The sequence below is a fragment of the Carassius auratus genome, chromosome 5 (assembly GCF_003368295.1).
Source record: "Carassius auratus strain Wakin chromosome 5, ASM336829v1, whole genome shotgun sequence".
Taxonomy (NCBI): Eukaryota; Metazoa; Chordata; class Actinopteri; order Cypriniformes; family Cyprinidae; genus Carassius; species Carassius auratus.
In genome coordinates this window covers 17,203,708-17,231,263 of record NC_039247.1, presented here as the reverse complement: position 1 = coordinate 17,231,263, position 27,556 = coordinate 17,203,708, and the positions used below count along the sequence as shown (strand labels likewise).

Sequence of the window (27,556 nt, the reverse complement as noted above, 5' to 3'; positions counted from 1 at the left end):
TGCAAATATTTATAAAGTTACCTAGCAGCATATACAATTTCATTAAAAAGTTTGGGGTAGGTACAAATGTTTTTAAAACAATTTCATTATGCTCACCAAGATTTTAAATTTTTTGATCAAAATGCACCAAAAACAGTAATATTGTGAAAAATATAATTTTTAATTTAGTATTTAGTGCCACATGATCCATGTTCAAAACAGCTGCTTAATGGTTTTGTGAAAAATTCTTTCAAGATTCTTTGATGAATTGAAAGTTCAAAAGAGCAGCATTTATATGAAATAGATTAAGAGGTGTAGACAGACCTCTTATATCTAGGGAACGCATATACTGGTAAAAAAGTAAAGCCTTAATGCACTGTAAGTCACCTTGGATAAAAGAGTCTGCTAAATGCATAAATGTAAATAAAAATAGAAATGTTTGTAACATTCTAAATGTCTTTATTGTCACATTTGATCAATTTAATGTATCTTTGCTGAATAAATGTTTTATTTCTTTATTTACAAAAAGAAAAACTCTCACTGACTAAAACGTCATTATATATTTTAATAAATACATATATGATACTGTTACAAATCATATCTTATTCACCTCAAAACCCCTTTAACTTACATTAGTGATGGCTTCAGTGTTGGCTCCTGTGACACAGAGATGACGGACCACCTCCAGACCACCGTTACTAGCTGCCAGGTGAAGAGGTGTTCGCCCAAACTACAGATAAAGAAAAGGCAAACATCCTTCTGAGAATGACTCATCACAAATGGTAACTAGAAAACAAAAGGTGAAAATTGCTTTTGTCAGAAAATTGTTCAAGTGTAACAGTGCAAAATGATGACTCAATTTCATATTAATATAATTCTGTTCCTCTTGACCTGAAAAGCCCTCTGTTAGAAAGAAACACAAATCACTTTCCAGCTGTAATGGAAGTGCCATTTAAACATTTCACACAGACGTAACAACCATGCATAACTGGTACAGAAAGATTTCAGAAAAACTGCAACCAAGTAAATGGGGTCATGTGACTAAAAACATTTTTGTTAATTGGAATAAAATAAAATGATAGATGAAAAACTAAACTAAAATAACAAATGTTGCTTGTCAACTAAATGAAATAAGCTGAAGTTGATGCACTAAAATTATTGACTGGAAATAGTTCAAATTAACCCTCAATTGGTCCTTGGGGTCTATATGACCCCAATCGACTTTTAATTAGTTAAAAAAAAGGGTTCCCTTCATCTCAGAGGAATAAAATTTTGTGACTTTTCCTACATTATCTATCTATACATACACAAAAAACCTGGGCTTGATTCGGTTGTTCTGAAGGTGTGTAAAAAAAAATTTAACACTTCTGGGCATTGGGGTCAATATGACCCCAATTGAAAATGAATGGGAAATGCAAAAAAACGTGTGTTTTTTTCATTTGCCCCCCCAAAAAAAACAATAAATGCAACATAAATCTGAAAATTTTCACACAGAAATTAAGGCCTGGTACTTGAGCACAAATGCAATGTAGAAAACACATGCTCACACACACACAGACAAACACACACACACACAAACACACACAGGTATGCCACAGAGAGCATTTATATAGAATTTGGCAAATACGATTTGTCTAATAAAATCGGCCACACATGCAGAAAAAAAAGATATAAAGGGGTGAGACCTAATATGCGCACACACACACACACACACACACACACACACACACACCTACACAAACACACACACACACACACACACACATACACACACACACACAAACACTTACACACACTCAGACAGAGACACTCTCCACTCTACACGCTCTCTCTCCCTCTCTCACACTCTCTCACTCACTCTCTCACACACACACACACACACACACACACACAAAAGACACTTACACTCACACTCACACACACACACACACACACACACACACAAAGACAAAGACACTTACACTCACACAGAGACCCAGGCACACTTGCCCTCTCTCCCTTTTTCTCTTACTCACACTTTCTCTACATCTCTCTCTCTCTCTTACACACACACACACACACTTACACTCACACAGACACAAAGATACATACACACACACACACACACACACACACACACACACAAACACACACACAGAGACCCACGCACACATGCTCTCTCTTGCCCTCTCTCTCTCTCTCTCTCTCTCTCTCTCTCTCTCTCTCTCACACACACACACACACACACACACACACACACACACACACACACACACAAAGACACTTACACACACACACACACACACACACAAAGTCACTTACACACACACACACACACACACACACACACACACAGAGACACACAGGCACACATGCTCTCTCTCTCCCTCTCACTCACACTCTCTATCTCTCTCTCAAACACACACACGCGCACACACACACACACACACACACACACACACACACACACACACACACACACACACACACACACACACAAAGACACTTACACACACACACACACACAGAAAGAGAGAGAGAGAGAGAGAGAGGCATACATGATCCCTCTCCCTCTCTAACTCACACTCACTCACAAAATGTGTATGGAATGATTATTTTATTTGTTTTACACCATGTATTTCACATATTTTTTGGTAGTTTGGTATTGCTTTTATGTTCAGTGTTCAGAATGTGATTGTAAAAAAAAAAAAAATTGTTGTAGGCCTATACTTTTACTCCTGTTTATTTCTGGATATTGCTGTTGTTTATTTACACTTTTTTTTGTTTTGTTTACATTCTAAAGTTATTTTTTATTTTATTTTTTATGCATTTGAATCATTCAAATGTTCAATAATATGCAACTACAGTCTGACTCAGAGTTTTGTCCTTTAGGTGTGACCTAGGTGCCATTTATGAACAGTTGGTCACATCCAGTAAAATGAATGGCTTTCAATGGCCCTCTGCTGGTCAAAACAAGTTATTGCTTAAATACTAATCTCCTTAGTTTTTTCACTAACCTCCAGATGGTAGCATTCTACACATAACACCTAGATCTATATCCAGAAACAGTTTAAATTAAATTTAGATAATAATTTAAGTGATTTTTTCATAAAAAAATGATATTTCACATGCAAGCTAATGGTGTAGTTGTGGATTTGTGTGGTAAATGGGTACAAAAGTACTTTAAATCTCCCAAAACACATCATTAATGCATAGTTGAGGAGTTAACAAAAAAAATGATATATTATTTGTATTATTGAAAATGTATATTTTTTCTACAATTATGCTTTCAATTTTGGGGTCATATTGACCCCAAAGACCAGATTGGTAAACAGGAAATGAGGACCTTTTGAGGGTTAAACCTGAAATATAAATAAACAAATATAAACCTAAAAACCTATATTTTAAAACACTAATTAAAGTGACAAAGGCATTTGACACAATTACTACAAATGTTACTAAAATAAAAACTGGAAAACTGGAAAATCATCCCGGTCTGAAACGCACTTTGTTAGGAATATCCAGACTGGCTTTAGCAGCGCAGAGCTGCGTGACCACAGGCAAGTTGCCGTCCTTGCAGGCGATGTGAAGGGGTGTGTTGCCGTGGCGATCCTGGTGGTCCACATAGCAGTGGTGGCTGAGCAGACACTTCACTACCTCAGTCTGACATCTCCTCACCGCCAGATGCAGAGCGATGTGAGCGTCCTGAAACACATACATGCAAACACACCATGATGAGAGCAATCGATAATTATCCTGAATGGCAAGCTGTCAAAGTTCACAACAAAAACATCTAAAAAAACAACATGCACGAAAGGAGACAGAAGAAAGAAAAATGACCTAAAACACTCAACCGCAGCAGTTGTTAAGGGTTAATGTTTTCTAAGTGTCTGTGCTCACCTTATCAGCAGAGTCCATGTCCGCCCCATGCTCCAGCAGACACTCCACGATGTCCTTGAAGCCGCGGGCGGAGGCGGTGAGTAACGGGCTCTCGCCCTCACGGTTCCGGGCGTTGACATCACAGCCAGCCTCGCACAGGGCTCTGGCCACCGCAGAGTAACCGTGCCAGGCCGCACAGTGGAGAGGTGTCTCCTGCTCCTGTGGAGGCATGAAAACAGTCTTTGGCATTCAGACCAAGAGCTCATGAATAACCTTGAACACATGGAGCTAATAAAACAACATTAGTCTGTGTCAAGGCCGTTTCACGGGAAGAATTGCTCTTAAATAGCCAACGACCCCGACACCTCCAATCAATGAAATATTTATAAATATAAAATACGTGGCTGTGTCTGCCTCCTGGGACTGTGTGTGAATATTGGTTTTCTTTTAACAGAGCAGGATATAATAATAAACGCAAGTAGGATGGTAACATAATATTGTGATAATCACAAAAGCAACGACTATAAAATGAATCTGTAATACTATTAAATAAAAGTTTGGAGAGGTTGGAGATTAGTTTTTTCTTTATGAAAGAAGTCTCTTATGCACACAAAGACTGCATTATTTGATCAACAATACAAGTAAAAATGTAATAGTGAAATATTATTCAGGTTTAAGTTTGTCTGCCTCACAAGTTTGTCTGTGATGGGAAAGCTGAATTTTCAGCAGCCGTTTCTCCAGTCTTCAGTGTCACATGATCCTTCAGAAATCATTCATGAGATGAAAAATATCAGAAGGCTAATAAAAGAGGCTTTATTTACATGGGGCACGTTGCCTCATGGGTGCAAACATCTCATGACTGATGAAAAAACTGAGATCACATTACCAACCCAACACTTCTCTTTTTAATCGGTCATCTATTGAATTAAATAACTGTTATTATTCCATTTGTACAATGGTGTCTGAACTTTTGCATTTGTGTTATGCTACATACACAACGCTAAGTGTTATACTCATCTAAAATGGCTTGGATTGTAGAGTGTGGTGTAAATTAGTGCGTGTGTGTGTGTGTGTGATACATACCCGGTCCACGAGGTCAGGGTTGGCATGGATGCTACAAAGGTATTGGACTACTTCCACGTTCCCATAGCGAGCTGCCACATGCAGAGCCGTTTCTCCAGACTAGAACAGAACGTCAGTGATGAGCAGGCATGTTATTCATGTGATTACACTTTGATGAGCTAAACAAAACAGTGCAATGACCATGTGTATGAGTACATCAGGGAAACAATCAACACTGCTGAACCAGACTGTAAGAAACAGTTAAGAACTTCATTAAAGGACTTCCCTGCTGCCAAAGTAGGAAGAGTAGTTTCATGCAAGAGTAGGGTTATATCAGCCAGAAAGGCTGCGTAAACAGAACATGATTAGTTGAAGATAGGAGATATCCTTCTCGAGTGCTGAGAACTGCCAAATCCATTCCCAAATCAGCTTTGAGCATAGCACACAGCGCTCCTCCTAGAAGCAGTTCAGGCTGAGGCGGACGTTTTAAGAACTCAATTTACACCCTTAATCAAGCTGCGGACCCTCAAAGTGTGATTCTGCATGGCTCTCCTGACAATCTCAACAACACTTTACACTGCAAATTCGCTTGACTGAGCGCACTTCACTGACTAGTGAGGCAGTCAACAAACAGTCAACAATTATTTCATACAACGGCAGACCTCAGGCCAGCGAGTAACCATAGCAACTGCAAATTACCAATTGGAAGAAGAGAGGCGTGTGAAGGTTTTCTGGAGAAAAGGTGCCGGATGGGGAAAGCCTTTGAAAAAAGAAATCTGTCCTCTCCCCGGGTTTGTGATTGTTGAGAGTGTGTGTGGATGTGAGTGTGTGTGTGTGTGTGTGTGTGTGTGTGTGTGTGTGTGTGTGTGTGTGTGTGTGTGTGTGTGTGAGAGAGAGAGAGAGAGAGATAGAGGCACCTTATCTTGGATGTCCAGAGGGCACTTCTTTTCATGCAAGAATCTCAAGGTCCCCACATGACCGTGTCGGGCGGCATGGTAGATAGCGTTGGCTCCAGTCTGAGGGAAATAATAGCATGTCGTGTGGAGTGGTACATATTTTCAGCCATTTACCATTTAAACGGTGTTAAAACTACTGGTAAAACATGTTTGTATTCAATATCTTCGAGGCATTTATCTGATGTGTCTACTAACGTTCATAAGTTTGGCTTAGTAAAATTTTCTAAAATTAAATTAGTACTTTTATTTAGAAAAGGCACATTACAATAAAACAAAAGTGAGCAGCAAATCCGCATTTTAGAATCATCCAGAAACTGCTGCTGATTTCGGTTTTGTAATATATATATAATATAATATTTCACAATAGTACTGTTTTATTGTATATTGATCAAATAAATGCAATCTTGGTGATATGACAAAAAAAAAATTACACCAGACTTTTGAATGGTAGTTTACATTTTTTTTTATTTCTTGTACATTAATTATCTGAGAAAATGGAGTACAACACCTTATCAAAGGCTTGGATCTCCGCTCCTTTTTTCATTAGCACATCAATGATCTGGACATTTCCACAGCCCGCGGCAATCAGGAGCGGAGGGGTTCCGTGCTGAAGTACAAACAAACAGAAACACACACAAACACTGAATATGACAAGGCACTAACAGCTCCTCGCAGCATCCAAAAGCAGCTTTAATTAAGCCTATAATTCAGAGTCAGTGTGAAAACGCCAATTCAGATTAGACCGATTCATTTTTCATTGTTCGCACTGCAGTTCTAATTGCGAAAAGCAATCATTGTGGTTGGTAAAAAAATTCTTTCAGGCACAAGACTGTAATTGTTTCTCATCTCAATGAATAAATGCATGAGAGTCAATGGAATGGTTCTCACTGTGCATACATAAACACAGATAGCGCTGGACAGCTCTGAGCAATACAATTAATAGGCACGCTTGTCTCTTCACATCAGTGAGCAGAGTACAGTTACATTCCCTCCTTCTAAACAAACACTTTTCCTGTGTCACACACGTGCCATATACACAACATCTCCCAACACACACACACACACTAAACAGACTTAACCAGTATGTTTGTTAGCTTAGGCAACTTTAGCATAAACCTCAATAACATTTCTTCAGATTTACACTTAAAATATAATAATAATTGCAAGTAACCCCAAAGTCTTTTCCATTTTATTCAAAATTCCCATTGTGTCATTGACTACGCAAAGCACAGCCTCACACAAATGGTTTGAGATATGGTTTCTCAAGTCACTCGCTGCACATCTGAGTGTTAGTGCTGAAAACGGCAATGTTGTTACAGTGAAACTGATAAAACTCATCAGCTCAATCGAGCTCAGGTTGGCTTCTGATCACTTGGACAGAGACCAAGTCAAGCAGACACCATGAGCATGACTGTCAAATATCTCTCTCACCTTGTTAGGTTGATTAATATCATAGCTGGTCAGGGATCCAAGCAGATGTTTCAGACCTGGAACATTGTCATCGTTGATTGCGTGGATAATAGCCTTCATGACAAATGAGTCCTCCTCATCCTGTCAAAAATAATACCTTTATGAGAACAGACCATAATACATTGTACAAGTATGCATTACACATATCAATATGATACACCATTCAAAAGTTTAGGGTCAGCACGATTATATATATTTAATTCATTTATTCAGCAAGAATGCATTAACTACATCTAAAGTGACAACAAAAATACTTTTATATCCTTACAAAACATTTCCATTTCAAACAAATGCTGTTTTATTCAACGTTCTATTCAAAGAATTCTGTCAAAAGCTGTATCAACGTCTCAGCAAAAATATTAAGCATTTAACCTGTTTTCAACATTGTTTGAAAATAGTTCATGAAAATAATAAGAACATGATTATCTGAGGCTGCTGCCAAAATATAGATGTGCCATTAATAATTCTAATTTTAATATGCATTAAATAGAAAACAGTTATTTTTAATTGCAATTATATTTAAAAAAATATATATTGTCACGGGAGGAGCACAAGACAGACACAGTGGGTGTGACGTCAGGCCTCGGAGAGGCTTTTATTAACAGAAATCATAAAATAACAGGGAATAAAAGTGGCCAAAGGGGGAAAGTGTCCAAAATAACAGGGAATCTGGTGTCCTCGTCGTGCTGCGGGGTTTGTGTAGGTCGGGCAGTGTTCATCGAGGAAGGGTCCAGGCAAGGGGCGGAGTCCGGCGGCCGCACGCGCTCCCCTCCTTGGTCCGGGGCGCGAGGGGCGGCGGCTTTTCCTAGCGGCCGCGTCTCTCTCGTTGGCCGCGGCGCTGGTAGGGGATGGACGGCCCGGCATCCTGGCCCGTCGGCCGTGTACACGGGTGCAGTTCCCATCCGGATCGCGGGTCCGGCAGCTCACGTCTTGGTGGCGCGGGAGTCCCTCAACGCACCCTTCCTGGACCCACGAGGACACCAGTGTGCATGCGCGGGGAAGAGACCGGTCCCCTGAGGAGAGGCGCGTTGGGCTTTTAAACAGTGGCGGTGATGAGGCTCCATTTCCTTCAGGTGTGCCCCATCACATGCCACCAGCCCTGACTCGTCCAGCGCCCCTCCTCTCACACACCCACTCCAGTCGGGAGCCTGGTGAAGGGCTGCGATTTAGGACGGGTGCCGGTGACAATCAGGGAGGAGGCAGATGACTCGTCACAATATATAAAAAAAAGAAATCTCTATTTTTAATCAAATCAATGCTGCCTTGGTAAGCTTAAGAAGCTTCTTTCAAAAACACCTTACCAACCCTTAAATTTTGATCGGTTTTTCAGATTTTAGTTTTCAAGTCAAATGAATCAAAAAATTTATTAACGGATACATTTTTGTATAGATTTGGGCTTCTTAGTGGACAGGTTTAGTGAAGATTTTTGACATTAATATACTTCCATTGATCATTGTCACAAATAAGAATTAAACCTATATTACCCTTGTGTGCTACACAGTTCCAAGATGTCTACTGCACAGCTCAGATCTTTTATTGAATAAAGTTCAACTGTGATAAAAATCTGCCTACATGACAGTATTTAGGCTATTATACAATACGCTTTAGAAGTAAACAACAGCAAGCCTCTGTTGGCAGTCACACTTTGAGCAAATCCTTTTACGCTCAGTAGTACTACGGTTGGTCTTATCAGCAAATACACAGTGTGAAGTCCTAATCCTATTGAATAATGCAGACGAGAGGCGGTGCTTTCTCTTCACCGCTCGACCGCTGCTTTGATCGCTATGTGACCTAACCACCTCCAAACAGCATCTGACAGTTCAGACATGTGGGACAAAACACTCAAATAAACGGCTAGAGTGAAGCAGAACTGGCCGTGAGGAACAGAAAGAGAAAAATAGAGTGTGAGTGCTTGTGTTTAATGAAGGAGTGTACTGGAATAATACCCACATACACGTCTCATACTAGACGAGTGTATCCAATTACACAGAATGCACACTTGAACACTCTCCAAACAGCCACAGGCTTCTAAAGAGAGTGATGCTAGAGTCACTCAGAGATTGTAAAACAAGACTTCTATGTGATTTGGTGTCATTTTCTGTGACCTTTAGGTGATTTGGGTGTAAATTTCTTCTGTCCCTGAAAAAATAAATAAATATGGTGACAGGACCATGGTGCAGTGTGATGGTACCAGATTATAATACCATGCACTTTACAGTATATGATATGGCACTGAGAGCCATATTAATTTAAATTGGAATTTCAAATTAATTCCAAAGTATTTTCTCAATTTTAAAAACTGAAACCAAACACTTGATAAAATCATTCACTAACATGCAAACATTTGGGGTCAGTTTTTTTTTCTTTATGTTTTTGAAAAACTAACACAAAGCAGCAATATTGTGTAATATTATTTTATCTGAATAAAGTGTAATTTATTCCTTTGATGGCAAAGTTGAATTTTCAACAGCCATTACTCCAGTCTTTAGTGTGACATGATCAAGAAACATTATTATCATCAATGTTAAAATGATTATTTAATGAATAGAGTTCTAACAGAACAGAATTTATTTGAAAAATAAATTTTGTAACATTATAAAAGTCTTCACCATCACTTTTGATCGTTTTAATGCATTGTTGCTGAAAAAAGTATTAACTTCTTCCAAAAAACTAAACAAATTTAATGGTAGAGTTTAGAAGGATTATTAGGATGATAAAAGGATGTCATCTTGATTATTTTTACTGACACCCTTCCTGTATGCAACACACCCATTTCCTGTTCTCAAAGAAACCCCACGTTTCTCACATATTTAAGTGCACTAGGTGAAATATTTCCGCAATAATTCTTACGGTTACAATATTACCATAATGCATGTAATATCTGTTACACATATTAAGGTTATAAGATCAGTTGAAAACGGAGTGCATGAGGTAAAAACATTTATTTCATGGCAATGTGTGATGTGTACGAAGCTGGGGAACAGAGAGAGATAGTAAGCTGTAAAGTTTAGATAACAATTTATGTAGCACAACGGCAATAACACTTCACCCTTCAGGCTTATCACCCATCACTAAGCAAATATCTGGATGGTATAAAGATCATGCAAAACCCCACGTGGCTGCATGAGTGTCAGTGAATGTACTTCTATTAGTCATTTGACTTCACAGCAAGCTTCGATAGAAACTTTCACTGCAATTAGCAATCATGCTACAAAACCTGTAGAAACCAATTACAGGCTTCAGATAGGACATAAACTGCAAGTTTTTCATTCTGTCCAAGTATATTTTGTGTGGAGTTGATTTGCATGTGCGTGTCTGCCTCTATTCTCAGGTGTGTGGGAAGCGGACGGAGCTCATTAGAGCTGCTCATCCCATAAATACAGCCCACAGCAGAGCTCAGGGATACGGCGGTTCCTCTGCTGTTGCCAGGCTCATCACATGTCTTCTAGCTGTTTTGTTGTTCTTTTTGCCAGTTCCTGCTGCCTTTTTATGTGTTTGTGTGTGTGTGTGTGTGTGTGTGTGTGTGTGTGTTTTGGAATAAAATCTGATGCTACCTCTGGTCTCTGCAAAACCTTAATACAAGCTTTTTAATAAGTGTAATCTAAAGTTTCTTGAACTGTGAACTCTTACCAGTGTGTCATCACTGCGTGCAACACTCATGTTGCTCCTCGACAGGAAGGAGCGGGAGAGCCGGTTACACAGAGAGATGAGACGCACCGATTGCTGAGGAAGACACAACAAAATAACAATGTTAAAGGAGAGATGATATTCGTAACACCTTATACAGAATTTGTAACGGGCTTTTTTTATCTACAGCATTAAATAGTGATTTAAACTCTTTTTGAATAGATTATATTATATTAAAACTCTTCAAATGACATGTTGACAATCATTTGTTTTTATGACGTGAGCTTTTCTCTGTGCTTGAGGGCATTGTCATTTTGTGCGTGCTTCTTTGTTTCATAGCTGCAAGGGTTTGTTTTGTGTGCTTTTTACAGTGTTTGTGGAAATAGCGTGACTTGTTGGTGTGCCACATAATGCTGATTCCTCAGAAAGCACTACTACTGATGGTGCAGTACTGCTCACGCTTTATGTCAAATAGTTCTGTTTTTCACAGCAGAACATAACGTTTGCTTTCTGAGAACTGAACTAGCATTTAAACTGAAAGCATAGTCAGAAGTCAAATAAAAAAAAAGCACCTTCCACTTTCTTCTGGCAGCAAACTTCTTAAACTTCTCCATATTCACGGCTGATTCCTTACGACTCAGTGCCTGCTGCGTGTCCTTTGGCTTTAATGAAGAAATACACACATTTAAGCAAATGTTAAGATAATAAAATGTGTTTGCTAACCAATTCAGAAGTATTGGCTGTTGGACAAACCTTGATCCAGGGATGCTGAAGACTGTCCAGGATTGTCATTCTTTTTCTGTAAACATGAAAACATCATTTTCACTTGTGATATTTATTTTTTAGCATACAGTATGTAGTGAACGAAGGCAGGCATCTCAATCCTTTCCATCATTTAACTTAAATAATAAGCTCCCACAAATAAGCCTGTCAAAAAAAAACTTTGAAATAAGCAAGACTGCAATCAATATACAAGTAAAAAACTGCAGAACACACAGACAGAATAGTGAGACTGGGCTCTGGAATGTTACATTTCAGCTTTCTTGACAATGTTTAGACCTAAACAACATTTATTCTGTGAATGATGCATTTTAATGAAGTACTGAGGATTTCTGCAGGACTAGTTTTGGTTCTCTTTTAAATATAATCAGAATTAAATGAAAGGTCAGTGTAAAAAGACTAAATGAGAGAATTCCACCAGCAAAGAAGCAGTTTGGTGGACCAAAACAGGAATCATTCATGTCTCCACCTTCATGTGCAAACCCCCTGCTCCTGTTTGTTGACACAAGCCACTTCCTCAGTTAGTTCACTAGTGGCATGATTTGTGACGAATGTTCTTTGCAGGATTCACTGATTTAGTATAACCACAGACAATCACTTAACAAATAACTTTATATTAGGGAACACATACTCACTATTAAAGGAACACTCTGACTTTTTGGGACTTTAGCTTATTCACAGTATCCCCCAGAGTTAGATAAGTCCATACATATCTTTTTCATTTCTGTGCATTCTGTAAGTGTTATTTGAGGCACCCACCACTAGCCTAGCTTAGCACAAAGACTGGATGTAAATGGATACTGTTAGCATAGTAATCCCAATAAGTGACAAAATAATGCAAACATTTTCCTATTTACATGTTGTGAGACCATTTTTAATCGTATAAATATGGGAACTATATTCTCACTAGGCGTAGGAGCACAGCTAACGTTACTTGGGCGGAGTGGCTACTTGGGCGGCACACGAGACGCGCCGTGGTGATGAGCAGAGTGTTCGATCAGAGTAATAGAGTCAGCAATTACTAGATAGTACTTTTTATAGTGTACAATCATGGGTGTTTGCTGTATTGTAAAGAGCTGCGACAATAAACAGGGGAGACCAGGTAATACTATGATGTTTCATAGAATTCCAACCCAAAACGCTGACCTGATGAATCGATGGCTACTTGCTCTGGAAATAGATCCAAACACACCTATAACACCATCACGAAGTATTTCGTTTGCTCTGAACATTTTACTGTGGACGACTATTTTGAAAAAATGCAAGTTGCCACACGGACCATGAAACGTGTGCTAAAGGATACAGCCATCCCAACGATAATAAAGACAGGACAAATTGGATCACCTGTTGCTGCGGTAAGTGTTCCGTTATGTTTTGAGATGACTAACATTAGCCATACTGTAACAGTGCCATGCTAATGTAATATAACCTTAGTAGTAACACTAGTACGTGAATAGGGGCTCCGTGCATCGCCTTTGTTGTTATTATGGTGTTGTCATGAACACACTGCTCATGATCATTATAACAAAATCACTTACTTGGTGGACAGCTGACCATTAGGTTCACTCGGCATATGGGGCGTTTCTTCCAGTTGATCTTGTCACAATGGGTAAAAAAAGCGACAACTGCGGAGTGTATTAGGGCAGATAAATCTTCTGTGGGAGTGACGCAAATATTTTGATTGTCATCAAGCCTTGACATAGATGGCAATACCCGGTCCCATTCATTACAACAAAGGCACTCGGTTTCTGTCGGCATAGGTTGGCATGTTCCAAATTTACAGCACCAGTCTGTGTTCGTTCTGATTCTCCCTTTGACATCTTGTCTTACAGCTTCCAAAGTTTGTAACTCCTCATCTGCGTATTCTGGCTCAAAACTATATGGTTCTGGATCTTGGTTTGATACACAGTAAAATTCCTCTGAGTCTGACAATTCCTCAAAGTCAGCCATGATCACGAGTCACGTCTAGCTAGTCACTTGTTTTGTTTACGGAACCATCAACAGCGCATCTTGTGTGCAGCGCTAATCACTCCGCCCAAGTAACATTAGCTGTGCTCCTACGCCTAGTGAGAATATAGTTCCCAGTATTTATACGATTAAAAATGGCCTCTGTCTCATATAGCCTTGTTATTTTTACACGCTGTGACTATACAGATCACAACATGTAAATAGGAAAATGTTTGCATTATTTTGTCACTTATTGGGATTACTATGCTAACAGTATCCATTTACATCCAGTTTTTGTGCTAAGCTAGGCTAGCGGTGGGTGCGTCAAATAACACTTACAGAACGCACAGAAATGAAAAAGGTATGTAAGGACTTATCTAACTCTGGGGGATAATGTGAATAAGCTAAAGTCCCCCAAAGTCGGAGTGTTCCTGTAACTTAAGAGTTTTCCCTAAATAAACTCTGCTTTGAAATTAGCTGCTTATTAATAGTTAGTAAAGTAGTTGTTTAGTTTAGGTATTGGGTCGGGTTGGGTTAAGGGATCTAGAATATGGACATGCAGAATAAGCCATTAATATGTGCTTAATAAGTACTAACAAACAATATGATGCAAGCTAACAAGCTACTAGTTAATAGTGAAAATTAGTGCTTAAAATTAATAAATTAATAAATTAAAAAGCTAAATAAATAAATAATAATAATAATAATATAAATAGTAAGAAGTAAAATATAATAATACAATAAAAATAAAATGTTTGGTAACACTTTAGTATAGGGTCCAATTCACACTAATAACTATTGCTTATTAGCATGTCTAATAAATATTAGCTTATAATTATACAACTACCTTATAAACTATTAATAAGCAGCAAATAAGGAGTTAATTCAGGCAAAAGTCATAGTTAATGGTTAGTTAATAGTGAGAACTGCCCTAAATAGTGTGACCAAATGTTCCAGTATTTCTAAAAAGGCCTCTGTCTCAATAGATACACCTGACTTAAAACCCTACTAACATAAATAAAAGCTTCTTATTTTTACTTTGGGTCTTTGAACAGTAACCGTTTACAATGAAGTTTTGGCTAAAGCACTGGTGTTGCTCAAATAATCCTTATCAAACTTAGTCACAGCTAACATTGAAGTGTCTCCTGCTTATTTTCACCTGAAAGGTGAGGCACACTAAGCCCCCAAGATATGAGAAAAAAAGACTTTTATCTATCTTTTTGGATGTGAAGGCTTATATAGCAGCCAACAAAGTCAGGTTTGATGTTTAACAAGAGGTATTAAAGTGTGAGAAATCAGAAAGGCATTTGCGAATAAGCTCTTTATTTTAATGTCCAATTGTTTATTAGTGCTATAAAGTACATATAATGCATGACATCCAAGATTCATACCCAATACCCTAAACTTAAACAACTGACCTTATAAACATTAATAAGCAGCAAATAAGGATTAATTCAGGCAAAAAGTCATAGTTAAATGGTTAGTTAATAGTGAGAACTGGACCCTAAAATAAAGTGTGACCAAATGTTTTATGCCAGCTTGGTTTCTAAAAAGGAATCACTCAATAAAAGATACACCCTAGACTTAAAACCCTACTAAACCACCATAAACCATAACAAGCTTCTTCAGTGGTTCTTACTTTGGGTCTTTGAGCAGTAACCGTGCAATGAAGTCTTTGGCCAAAGCACTGGTGTTGCTGAAGTAATCCTCATCAAACTCGTAGTCCACAGCTGACACATTGGCAAGTGTCTCCTGCTTATTTTCACCCAGAAAAGGTGAGGCACCACTAAGCCTGAAGATATAGAGAAAAAAAGACCATTTTATCTATCATTTATTGGATGTGAAGGTCTTTCATATAGCAGCATTCAACAAAGTCAGGTTTGATGTGAACAATGACTATTAAAGTGTGAGAAAACAGGCAAAGGCCATTTAGCGTTCAACATAAGCTCTTTATTTTACATGTCCAATTAAATGTTTTCCTTTGTGATAAAATCTCTGTTCTAGACCACTGAGTAATATTGGGTCAAGCTCTTTCCACTATTTATAACTGAAATTGCTATTGCTAATTAATCATCTAAATTGTGGGATGAGACCATGACATTCAGAAACACTGTCGGGAGATAAACTTGAATTATTATTGTTCATTTACAGCTGTTCTAAAGTAATACTGCCATTTAATGGCATTTTCTATGGGTGAGAAACATAGTCTCCAAAAGTGTGAGAAAAAATAAAGAATGGTGGAACAGGAATGCGTTCAGACTAGACATGACAATGGTGTGCGATATCTACCTGATGTGAAGTTCTATTTTTATTTGCTTATGATAAAAGAGGAGTGGAAGGAACAGCCCAGTGATAAACATTGAACTTTCCAGTTCTCGTTAGACTGCTAATATTAGCACATGTTGATGGGCGGATAGTGATGGACAGACAAGACAGAGAAGACAAAGAAGAGACATTTTTGGATCAAGCACGTTCTAAAAGCAATCCTAAAAGCAGACTTAAAGTCTATGTAAAGCCATATTACATTTATAATAAAATAAATGTGTTATTAACTACCCAGCTAAATTTAAATGATTAAAAAAAAACTGCAAGTCAATAAAATAAGGTATCGAAATCATGAAAAACAAAGTCTGCTCTCAGCTGCCGACATGTCCACTGTCGGCAGCTGAAACCACGCCCACTCACAGGAAAGTTGCCATCTCTTATTAAAAACTATCAAATACCACTACAACCTGAATGGATTCTCCCTTTAGAAGCTAAGTTTAAATAAGGAGCCCAAGCTGCTTTGTAAATGATCGCATTTACGTGACGAAGCAAAGCTAGCTAGCCACTTGCAGGCTGTAGTGTCTAACAGTAATGACAGTAACTTGTGATTGAGCGGGTGAACCACAGATGCTAATGTGCTCTAGTTATAAGGTGTGTTGGAACTGAAGCAGTGCTGTGCAGCCCGATCATTGTATTACATCAAAACACATCGAGAGGATTCAAAAGCAAGGAGCGTCTGCTCTCTAGAGCTCTCGCTCTGTTTTTTTTACAAAAATTTGGAAAATTATTTACCGGTCTAACTCCACAATTCAGTACTACATAGGTCATGGTCTTTGTAACTTTTCACACCATTATATTTCTAACATTTATAATGCTTTTAGAAACAAATATCTGAATTGCCTTTTACACGGACATTACTTTTTTAATGTGATGAAATTTCTATATTTTTTCCCCCGTTTTGAGCATAGGGTGGAATGTGATTTGGATATTTCCATATTTCCGGGAGAGATTCACCCATTTACTGTTTACGATAGAGACATGAGGATTGGGTTCCCATCAAAAAGGAGGGCCCCCTCAGGTCTTATCACAAGCAACAGGAAAGTTCCATTGTTTATATTGCTCTGTGATATGCTTAGCTCCCCCTCAAATTAACACACACACAGAGAGAGAGAGAGAGAGAGAGAGAAAGAGCGAGAGAGAGAGAAAGAGCGAGAGAGAGAGGGAGCGATCGTCAACGTCAATGTTTCCACAGGAAGACCAACATTACAATTAGACACTGCACCCAGAGGTTGCACAAATAATCATTATCCATCACACTGATGGACTAGGTTATAAATTCTGTCTTGCTCTATTTTTATATGTCACTAAAACACTATATTGCTTGGTATTTTTAGTGTGATACTGGCATCAGTCTTATCAGTCTTATCAAGTGCTTTTTCTCTGTTTCTTGCTTTTTATTTATTATATTTTTCTTTTTTTTACCAAACCAGAATGCAATTACGAAAATGCATGCTATTTACAGCCTAAGTGAAAATCCATAAATGCATTGAGATTTCATTTGTAATTGTAACTATATAAAAACATCACAACAACACTGATGAATATGAATACTCACAGAATATAAGTGATCACCCCAATGCTCCTAGAGTTAAAGAAATAAACACACATGTTTAGCAGCATAGGGAGTGAGGTAACACAGAGGTCAGATAATGATATAACGCTCACTCTCACCACATGTCTGCCTCCAGACCAAGCGGCTCATAATTCACCACTTCTGGAGCTGCAAACCACAAAACAAATTCACTTACAATACAGTCTTACAATACAGAGTAGAGTTTTGGGGCAAACTGTGTCCAATTTTTCATTATCATCTTTGATGAATACCCAATAGGAATGCTATTTAGCGTAGCTTGTCAGTGATCTACGGCTCTGCCACTCCATTTGAAAGCAGGTGATGGCGATTTAGCGGTAATCACGGAACCAGATTTACTGACTAGATGCGCATGATCATATTGTTAGATATATCGCCCAGCTCTACTACAACATTCACATATTCATGTACCAACCAAGAAAACATTTGATAATTGAATTAAATAATCCATTAATATTTTATTGTGGTATTTCATGCTTTCGGAGATAAGCCTTACCATAATTTTTAGTTAAAATCTGCATTAAATTACATTACCAGTCTTGTGGTAAAAGTAATCTGTGCAGCATCTGACACACTCTTGGGAAAATGCTTCAATTTCAATTTTTGAACGACTAATCTTTAACCAAGTAATTTATATGGTTTTATATATCAGCAATTCACAGATACGTATATGTTGTTTGAACTGAATATGTTTTTATCTCCCATAACAGAATATATATTTAGACATGCAAAATAGTTTTTAGCATTTAAACAAAGCTCTTTACTTGTGTGCATCTCTCAAACAGTCATATATGGCAGCTATGTATTATAAACTCTTTCTAAATATATGGTCATGTGAAAAATAATGCACAGTCACAACCTACCCCACTCTCCCTAACATAAAAAAATGCCTGCAAAAACGTCTAGAACTGCCAAGTCGATGGTAAGATATTTTTGTGGTTTCTCAGGGTATGTGCTGTGAAATGAGTCACTGCTTTCAGAGGATCTCAATCTCTGAATGTTAATGAGGAAACAAGGAAAGAAGTCTGAGGTGGGTGAGATGCTGCTGCTCTCTACGTCTGAGAATTGACTTAGATTTACTACTTGTATTATTACGCACCATTGAGATTCGGTCATTGACCAGCATTGGGAAGAAGCAAGCTGTTCCTTAACCCTTAAGTTTAAAAAATAAATAAAAGAAGTCATGCTCCTGTAATGGGCTAATACTATTCTGGGATTGGATTGGATTAGTGTCTTCAGGACCAGGTGTCTAGCTTGACCGGATTCTCCTCCATAAAGACTGAACATAATTTTGAGCACTGAAATAGACTGCACTGTGGGTTAGCTGGTACTTGATTGTGGCCTTTAGCATTGTGTTTCTTTTAAGACTGCTGTATCATCACTGCCTGCAGCCACACTGGCTACCATTCAGGTAGGACTGGATGCGAAGCCAATGTAATAAAGAGATGGGGGTGTCTGTGTGCTTTCTGGGATGGCTGGGGGCTTGTTCACGTAAAATGTGACTGAAAACAGCAGAGCAAACTCATATTGTTAAGTAAAAACAGTAAGATTTAAGGAAGGTTGTTTTGTACGTGTACACAAAATACCAACCAAAACACATCAATACAGAACACACTTGACTGAAATAATGTTAAAGTTGATTTAAAAGCATATGCTGTCTATGCCATGCATATATTGTACAGTGTACATGTGCATTTTACAATTTTATTAATATAAAAATATAAAAATATTTTATAAGAATAATAATAATAATACATCTAAAACAATATAATGTACCATATATTTATTCAATAATTAGTTTATACTATATTTTACTAATCAATAATTATGTAATTATAAATAATTACTATATTATGCTTATATTAAAATTAAAAATATATAATAACACATTACAATTAATTTATGTACGTTTATACTTAAAAGTACATAATCATGTGACTATTTGCAGGATTCAGAGGGTAACAAAGCAGTGATCTATGGGGTTTCTTTACAGTTATGTCAGGCTTGTGGTTCACATTACACATGAAAGGAGAAAAGAGAGGATTGGACAGAGGACCATAACAATAAGAGCGGGTGTAATTACAACACATCTATAGACTGACCAGCGGATGACACTGACCTACAAACTCCGGGGTACCAAAGATGTTTTTGAAATCATTGCCAAAATCGATCTTGTGGGCCAGGCCAAAGTCAATGAGCTTAATGCGTGGGTGAGGCACACTCCGGCTCAGCAGCATGATGTTCTCCGGCTGAGAGAGATGAGAGCAGAGAGAGAATTGGATGGAGATTGCAAAAGACAGAATCAGAAAAACCAATGATAGGTATGGAACAAAAACACAGCAGAAGTGAGAGAGAGAGAGAGAGAGAGAGAGAGAGAGACAGACAGAGATAGAAAGCAGGAAATCTGCCATAACACATGGAAATCACATGCAAATCTACAGAAATGTTCACTAGAAAGCACAGGCATACTCAAGCCAGTCAGTAACAGATCCCTGCCTGGACATTCCATAAAAACAATACTTCCTTCAGTGGGCTTTATTCATGCATGGACTAATCTCTTAAAAGCTCCAATGACTTCAAAATATTTAACACAAATGTTACGGAAAGCTGTGTGGATGACTGCACTGAAAGCAGTGGATCTAATTCAAAACGCCATTGCACGACTATTTTATTTTTGATTCTTTAGGTCACAGGTAAGTTGGTTGATGTGGATGTTGGCTGCTTTGAAATTTATTTTTCAGTTAAACTGGTTATTCAGGTTAAGTGATTTTGGCAGGAGGTAAAAACTCAATCTATACCTCAAACTTTCAAAACATTGACTACTAGAATATTAATCCAATTTCGCATTAAAACCTTTCAAAAATTACATTGGGGTAGAAAGGACTGAATTTATGACCATTCCAGCTCTGCCCAGCAATTAAGGGTGGAAGGGTGGAAATAAGTGGATAACCAATAGGGAGGATAAAGGCAGCTAAATTGATTTGTTGTGGCTGGTTCACAGTGATGGTAATTGCCACAGTCTGGCACTGGGGGGAAAACTCAAACATGACTCAGTACCTTCAGGTCAAAGTGGGCAATCTGTTTGGAGTGTAGGTAACTGACTCCATCCAAGATCTGCTTAAGGAACTCGGTGGCCTCCTCTTCACTCAGTGACTCTTTCTCAGCTAGAAAGTCAAAGAGTTCCCCTCCTGCCACACTGTAGAGAGAGAGAGGACAGATGTTGACACTTGCAGTAGAGCTGCTTAATTGATAATCTTCATTTAACAAGGATAAAATTAATTGAGAATTGAGCAGAAGAGCAGCTAAGAACACAATAAGTTTCATGCAATTGCCAAATCAGGTAAAAACAACTGAAATTTACAATAATTTTGGAAAGAAACATCAGCATTCACTGAATTAAATAAGATTAATCGGAGTATCAAATAAGAATTTAACATCATAAATAAAATATAGATAAATAAAACAAAAATCAGATAAATTGAGTCTAGCTTATTAAACAGAAGAACCAGCCTCTCTAATGTTTCTGAGTGATTCACTCTGGCTGTTGGCAGTGCTATAATCATGGCTTTTGGGAGAGGACCAACAGGATCTGGGCATATATTTATTCAGCAGAAGGAAGCTGCACACCAGCTGCACGCTGATGACATGATAACGCTTGCTGCTAATGGTGAGGTTGAGCAAGTGCAGCAACGAGCCGCCCAGCTGCAAAAACACCGGTGGCAGATATATCTCGATGTCTTCACAGAAACAGAAAAAAAAAAACCACCAGCCCCCACCCTGATCAGCTCAAGTCTCATTGTCAGAGGACTTGTCTAGACCTCGCTACAGCTTGTTCTGGCAAAGAACCAGCCACTTAATCAAGCCGAGACCATCGGATCAACATATAAAGAAGGCAAACAAACCGCCATTTAGAGTGGGTTATCCAAAAACCGATTAAACTATACTAAATTAGTTCTTCCTCAAACGCGTTCATTGTATCAACCTGTTACCTTATAAACACGGCTTTGTTTCCAGGCAAACTGATAAAAAGCACGGTTTTCAATTTCGGAAATTGTGTAGTGTGCCAGCCAATCAGATTTCAGCTAGCATTTGCCATTTTTGTATGCCTCAGACAGTCAGTGAATTACCTATGGGTGGTCTATAAGCGTGCCATCTGAGACTAAAAAAACAAAAAACACTATAGCTTGTGACTTCTCACTTCACAATACTATGCACAAAGGTTTTGAGATAATGCGAAATGACCTGAAAATTAGAGATGTTCCGATACCCTTTTTCTCTTCCCGATACCGATTCCGATACCTGGGCTCAGGGTATCGGCCGATACAGAGTACTGATCCGATACCTGGGTGTATATCTGTATATACAGCTGTATATACTACTAGCCCTGTGTAAATTGCTAGAATTTTTTTATGGTGTGCTTCAGACAGATCCCTCAATAAAACATGAACAAATACATGGTGAACTACTGTATTTATTACAGTATTTTTATTATCTAACATGAATTTGACAGTATTATTTATTTTCTTATGCAAAAAAGAACTTTAAATGCAGCCAAAAATCTAACACCGCAAACTAAAAAAGGTATTTAAGTTTTACAATATAACTGTATAAAAAAACTGCAACAAATAAGTCTAGGAATATAAAAAAAGATCTATTAATCAGATAATCTCTTTACAACAAAACAAGTAAAAAACAAGCAACCATCTAGGCATAATTATTATTATTATAGAGATGTATTATTATTACTGTAGGCTACAACAGTAGCTTTATATATTGTCAATTTACTCATGTAAACCAAACATTTATTTTAATGGGCTGCCATGAAGATCTTTGAGTGTCTGTGTTTATGATATGACAGTATTCTCAAATGAAACGGTAAATTCTCATGAAGTGACGGTTTATGCGTTCGTGTCCTCATGACACACAGCAGAGACTACAAAACAGCGAGCTCTCGCGCATCTGTGCCAGTCACCCACAGAGATGTAGATTTTGCGGGAGTAATATTTAAATAGTATTTTGCAGTTTAATATTCACAGACACTAGTATATATTCGGCTACTGTCTGGAGCCCTGCGTTTTGACTTACACGGAAGCGACTGAACGCAGCTGCCGGTACTGAATATACTTGAGAGTCTGTAACTACCGGTACTACAGAGACATACTGCTAACCACTGATCTATAATATAGTAGCGGCTTCACTGTCTTTTGGCAGTTTAGAATGTGATGAGTGATCCAGTCATATATAGATAAGGGCTGCTAACGCGTTTTCATTTCTTCTTCGCTGCTCTAAACAGGGGTTGCTTGTGGCAACACAGCACAACTTCCTGTGTTTTCAATGCATTTTGAGCAGCGAAGAAGAACCGTGCAGCGGTTAGGCAAAGCTTGCGGTCATAACTAGGTCTTTTTTTAAGAAAATGGTATCGGATCGGTATATGGGTTCATGTACTCGCCGATGCCGATGCCAGAATTTGTTGTGGTATCGGAGATATTTCCGATACTAGTATCGGAATCGGAACAACTCTACTGAAAATGAGACTCGACTTTCAATTCCAAGGTCAGTTTTGTATGGTTATGTCCTTTAGCAAAGTACTTAACTCCAGATGCTTCAGTTCGTAGACAAAATAGCTTCACTGAGGAGTAATTTGTAACAAATATGAGCTCCGAACATAGCTACATGGACACCCTTTGTCACATGGTATGGAGAAGCAAAGAAAACCAGTTGGATGAGGAGACACTTGAAGAGGTTCTGAGGAAAGACGCTTCCTTCACATAATTATGTCTAACAAAACAATTTTGCTAATAAGGTTGAGGTTTAACTTTCCAGACACTGATTCAGTTATCAGTTTTGCAATTCAGTTTTTCTTCCGTGCTTTCTGTACTGACTAAATAGCAAAATATCAGATTACAAAGCTCCATTTAAATAACTGCATATTTCAAAGCCTATTAAACATTTTGCTCAGATAAAGAGGAATTACACACAACGTAATGACGGGTGACTCAGTGGTGGCTTGATTATTCTAATCCTTTGGGTCACATTTAAAATTGCTTGCAATGTTAGACTTCATGTTGCTTTTCAAGTTAGACTGCATGGTTACTCTAGGAAGTATTTCTTGAAGCAAATAGGATGATACTATATCCTAACATCGTATAGCGCCAGCAGACTGCAATACCTATTCAGCAAAGCCTTGGTTCCTGAAAGTAGGTTTCCCATTAATTTATATATGCAACCCTCATAAAGAGGTTATGTAAATGGCTGTTATATCTGCATTTTCTAGGCATCCTTTAATATACATTTCATGCTTCATGCTTTATCAGTCAAAGGTCTTTGTTTTTGTGTTTCACTATAGTTAAGACAGTAAAAACATCAATACATATCTTTTCTCTTTGAACACATTGGCAGTAGAGTATGAATGTGCACAGTCCAACAGGCAAAACTGGTTCATGTACTCAATGGACTGGTTCTCCTCAACCCCCCACTGTTGACCTTGTCAAGTGTTTGCTTTTTAAGTAAAGCCTGGTGCTACTGGATTCAGTGAGGAGCCCTTGTAATCTTCTTGTATAGATTCATTTATACTATTATGTTCCAGAGCTCTACAAGAGGCAGTTGTTCATGTGCTACTAGTGTCTGTTACCAGTCTGAGTTCTTAGTTTTTACAAATGGAGGCTGTAAATGCAAGGAAAAACAATGACTTACAGCTCCAGGATGAGAATGACATCGCTCTTGTTTTCAAACACATCGTGCAGGGTGATGACATTGGGGTGCTGGATTTCCTTCAAGATGCTGACCTCCCTCTCAATGTCGTCTTTGAAGACCCCTCGCCGACTGGATTTGCTGCGCCTTTTCTTGATAAATTTGGCCGCATACTCCACTCCAGTGCTCTTGTGACGGCATTTCTTTACCAAGGCAAACTGACCACTGAAACAAATAAATAAATAAAACAACGATTGTCGTCATACTTAAGCACTAACAACCAAATATTCAAGAGCCTGGTACTTATTTAAAATTATTTTACGTGATTAATAAAAATGGACCAAAACAGGACTAAATACATGTATTATTAGAAAAGTCTTAACATTAAGCAGAGGTTTGTTGTACAGTATTTCAGAGAATGTTTTGCTCCTCTATAACATAGAGCAGCTGTTACTACACAGAGCCGTTGTTAACTGAGAAGATGCGCCAAAAAATGCTGAAAATGAAGTGGATTTGCGCATCTTCTCTATTAACAACGGCTCTGTGTAGTAACAGCTGCTCTATGTGAAATCACGCACCTGATGGAATTAACCGCTGATTAGAAAACCGGCTTTACTGACGAGATGCGCAAAACGATCGGCCGATCGTGATCGGAGCACCCCTAATTACAACAGCAGATTAAACAAAACAGCATGATAGCCATGTTTTCCCACATACTGTAGATATTCAGTGCTGTTCTATGGATAATATTATTAGGGTGGATAACAATGACTCCTACGATATGCCATTCAAAAGCATCACAACAAACACACCAGTATAATACACCGACAAGAACATTTGGCCCCTGAAGCTTGAAACTCTGTCAAACAAGCAGCATATATTGTGAGGAAATTCCCAGCAGAATTCTCTCAGAAATGTCACAGCTCTGCAACATTTCTGGCTCTTTTTAATGTGGCTGTTAGACAGCTGTTGGGAGGTTTCCTTCCACAGAAATAACAATCGCTTTTGGGCAAAGAAACAAAAAGCTGAACAACACGGGGAAGGAAAAGGGAACCTTGGGATGGGGCTTTCCGACGCTAATACTATTCTCTATTCTTGCCTGCTCCACCTTTCGTCACCCAGACAGCAATCAGGCCCCACAGAAATGAGAGACAGTACATTTGCATTTTATCTGGGGCCTGAAAGGTGCGGAGAAAGCAGACATCTTCCCTGAGTAATCTTAAAGGAATAGTTCACCCAAAAATGAAAAGTGGCATCATTTACTTGCTTTCCTGTTGTTAAATCCATATCGCAACCTCTATATAACAAAAAATTTGAATTTCTGAAAAATGTCCTGGCCTTAAATACACATTAAATGTGAATGATGACGGGCTGACAAGCTCCAAAATCACACAAAAAAAGTAAAATAAAATACACAATTGCATGCACATTTCATATTTCAGGAAGTGAATTAAAAGGTCCTGAAAATCATCAAGTCATGCCTCGTGGTTCTGACAGCACGGCTTTTGGCATTCAGCCATTGCCTAAATGTTTTAGTCAGTGACACTCCTCAGTGAGAGGAGGGCATGGGTCTTCAGCTGTGCCAGTTTCCATAGCAGTGCTGGGGCAGGATCGCAGGAGAGGAGGGGGTCGTGTCACAACGCTCCATGCCAAACATCGTCACACATAGCCAAGCAACCGGCCTACAATAGACACGGCATGTTTTTCTCTTCTACGAGTCGTGCAGTTCCCAAAGTCCTTTTCACAGCTGTTTCTGTCTTCTCTGAATGGGAGATGGGGCAAATTTGTGTATCAAGATATCAGTACGGCAGGGCTCTTGCGCTCCCGAAATCTGGAGCACAACGGTGATGAAGAGCTGAGGCAATCACAGCGGACATTAAAAAGCTTGCCCAGAAGAGTGGGCACAAGAAACACATACAAGATGGGCACAAGATGCAAGATTTGCGCAAGATACAAGCCCCAATCACCAAGGCTGAAGCTGACATGGCATCCATCTAGTGTTAGGAGTTAGGAATCACTCAGGTTCTGCTTAGAAGTAATCATTTTCTTTTAACGACTGTCATTGGTTCTGCAATTCACTTCACAGTAGGAAAGGAATTGATTTCTCTGAATACAGAAATCCGCATCAGGCATCAGCACATGTTTGCACACATAAAAAACAAGAACAGTGCAACTTAATTCCAGTCATTGGACTTTGCCTTTTAGCTGTTTAGACTTTGCCTCCTTTTAAATTGTGCACCAGAATGCACAAATTCATAGAAGGTTGATTACTATAAAACAAAAAATAAAGAAAGCATTGTCAAATTAAAACCTCTGATCAAGTTCTCCAGATTCATAATCAGGATTACAACCTGGGACTTGCATCACATATGAAACAGAATCAAGCATAAAAATTTTGCTCAATAACACTATCAATGACGGATTACAAAGATAATCCTCAATAATTAACATTTCCTCATAGTTTCTTAAAGTATCTTGAGGGAGTTTGAGGTAAATCAGATCTAAATCATTAACACCATCTCTTTGCAATTCTATCACAATGCTCAGATTTGTCTAATTTTTCCATCACCAGACAGATATTATACAGATGTCAAGTGCACAGCAAAGACATAATGAAGGTCTAATGTGAATAGATCAGACCCCGCTGCCAATATGTTTTTAACAATAAAAAAGCAAAAATATAAAAGGACAACTCTGTAACTCAACTGGCTGCCAACAACCCATTCAGCAGAAAACCCCGCTCTGTAATTATTCCCATAGGATCCTAAGGAGAAACCCCACATGCTTTAAGTGCAAGTTACACTCCCACTCAACCTCAGTGAGGCAAAATAGCATATCATTAATGATTTAATTTGCATGTTTATACATAAAGGACACATCAAAAATGATGTAAACAAAGCAGGCCAGCAAACTCAGTTTTTACTCCCAGACACACTATTGCGAGGGATCATGTTGTTCTTTGTTACTTCTTTGGAAAAAGGCTCCAACCTCCAACTTTTGCAGTGAAACTTGAGCCAGGTTGTGGAGGAGGGTCGGAGGGAGGGATGTGAACAGCCTCTGTTTCCCTTTTGCGTCCTGTTTTCTGTGCACCTATCACAGTCCAGGGCCAGGCGTGACCGAACAGATCTTTAGGCCAGGAGAGCGGAGACCGAGAGATCTGCATTACTCAACACACTTGGGTTGTTATACTGATCTGATTTGCAGAGTGTGTGTTTGATTCAGTGCCACATTTATGATTTTAGGGCACCCGTATTTTGTGCAAGCCTTTATT

General features: G+C 38.5%; 1 protein-coding gene across 2 annotated transcripts in view; it reads right to left on the bottom strand.

The window, feature by feature from the left end:
• LOC113078875 (death-associated protein kinase 1-like) overlaps nucleotides 1-27,556 on the bottom strand; it is a 64,452-nt gene that overhangs the window by 18,006 nt on the left and 18,890 nt on the right. For both annotated transcript variants that reach the window (XM_026251182.1, XM_026251181.1), the window contains exons 3-18: nucleotides 24,289-24,510; nucleotides 20,653-20,791; nucleotides 19,715-19,844; nucleotides 17,676-17,724; nucleotides 17,560-17,586; nucleotides 15,319-15,471; nucleotides 11,706-11,751; nucleotides 11,525-11,614; nucleotides 10,956-11,048; nucleotides 7,287-7,406; nucleotides 6,364-6,462; nucleotides 5,817-5,915; nucleotides 4,921-5,019; nucleotides 3,859-4,056; nucleotides 3,466-3,663; nucleotides 611-709 (exon numbers count right to left, since the gene is read on the bottom strand). In XM_026251182.1, coding sequence (XP_026106967.1) covers nucleotides 611-709; nucleotides 3,466-3,663; nucleotides 3,859-4,056; nucleotides 4,921-5,019; nucleotides 5,817-5,915; nucleotides 6,364-6,462; nucleotides 7,287-7,406; nucleotides 10,956-11,048; nucleotides 11,525-11,614; nucleotides 11,706-11,751; nucleotides 15,319-15,471; nucleotides 17,560-17,586; nucleotides 17,676-17,724; nucleotides 19,715-19,844; nucleotides 20,653-20,791; nucleotides 24,289-24,510 — 1,861 coding nt within the window. The remainder of the gene's footprint in view (nucleotides 1-610; nucleotides 710-3,465; nucleotides 3,664-3,858; nucleotides 4,057-4,920; nucleotides 5,020-5,816; nucleotides 5,916-6,363; nucleotides 6,463-7,286; nucleotides 7,407-10,955; nucleotides 11,049-11,524; nucleotides 11,615-11,705; nucleotides 11,752-15,318; nucleotides 15,472-17,559; nucleotides 17,587-17,675; nucleotides 17,725-19,714; nucleotides 19,845-20,652; nucleotides 20,792-24,288; nucleotides 24,511-27,556) is intronic.